Source organism: Trypanosoma conorhini, assembly GCF_003719485.1.
Source record: "Trypanosoma conorhini strain 025E chromosome Unknown Tco_14.4_contig_01305, whole genome shotgun sequence".
NCBI classification, from domain to species: Eukaryota; Euglenozoa; class Kinetoplastea; order Trypanosomatida; family Trypanosomatidae; genus Trypanosoma; species Trypanosoma conorhini.
Window position 1 is genome coordinate 485 of NW_021705408.1, and position 1,194 is coordinate 1,678.

Here is a 1,194-nt window from a genome sequence, read left to right on the forward strand (position 1 = left end):
TATATATATATATGCAATATTTTCTGCCTGGGGGAAGCGGTAATGGCATTTATTTTCTTGAGTATCCTAACAGCCTTATGAATATTAATATGTGCTAATAATCATGAAAAAAAAATTCCTTATGTGTTTCTGCCTCTTATTTTCGACTTATTTGGTTATGCCTATTATTATTATTATAGTTATTTTAAAAACTAGAGATGGTCACTACTTTTTTACCTTTCTCATCGTCAGACAAATCTTCTTCTCACTTGACAATGTGAAGACTAGTTTTAACAAAAGGCGTCGTGGGTGGGGGCACTGGCGAGGGCGAGTGCAAGCTACAACGGCAGCGGCAGCTTCACCAAACATTTCAAATGGCAGGGGCTAATGAGGCCAGCCTCAGACGCCCCGAACGCTTTTACAGGTGTTACGCACCGGATAATGTGGGTACTGCGACGCTCGTCCTCTAGATTTATAATGGCCGAGAGGAAGGAATCCTCAAGGTGCTAGGAGGCAAGCATGGTCCGGAGACAGTTCTTCCCGATTTGAGCGCCACGGCTGTGCCTCGGCGCCGCACCACCTGGATTGATGGATAACATGAGAGCGTAAACCAGGATGCGTTGGAACAGGATGACAATAACTTTGCAATTATCATGTCAATTTTGCCACTTCATTTCAATATTACAAGAAACCGTCTGGAACGTGTCTACGCAAGTCATGCTCCAGAGCTCCTTGCGAGTGTGGATCTAGCTCTTGCAGCCTACGAGGGAAGTGAGGATGTACTTTTTCGCCTACTTCAAACTAAATACGGAACGGAGTTGTGTCTCTTTGCCTCAATATACTCTTTAGCAGGTGCGCACGCGGACGCCCAGGAGGCGCAAAAGTGTGCTGAGGTACTGGTAGAGTTGAGAAAACTTTGTGCGTCTTCATCGTACGACGCACAGGCTGCTCGGCTGGAGGTTGGCTTTCCGCGTGATTAAACTTCTATGACATTTTCAAAGTATTTTCCCGGGCGGGAGTGCTATGCCGCGTCGGTGGCAATTCTTACAACGCTAATTGGTGATTCCCTTTTTGACACTGACAAAAATCGGCAAATTATGCTTCCGTATCATCCACTGAAGTTTGTTAGTTTCACCAATTGCCCTTGATCAACCAGACTTTGAACACATCATCATCTACCGCCGTGTTTGTATTGCCTTTGTTTCATGCATGCAT

The 1,194-nt window shown here is 45.1% G+C and overlaps 1 protein-coding gene across 1 annotated transcript, besides 2 other annotated features; it reads left to right on the forward strand.

Annotated features, from left to right (window-relative positions):
• Nucleotides 1-13: part of a microsatellite that runs on past the window's edge.
• Nucleotides 14-162: 149 nt separating this feature from the next.
• Nucleotides 163-187: a microsatellite.
• A 445-nt stretch (nt 188-632) lies between these two features.
• Nucleotides 633-959, forward strand: Tco025E_09818 (uncharacterized protein; the record flags this gene model as incomplete). The annotated part of the gene is made up of 1 exon (XM_029376625.1): nt 633-959. The coding sequence occupies one exon, from the start codon at nt 633-635 to the stop codon at nt 957-959; it is 327 nt and encodes a 108-aa protein (XP_029223244.1).
• Between the last annotated feature and the right edge of the window lie 235 nt (nt 960-1,194).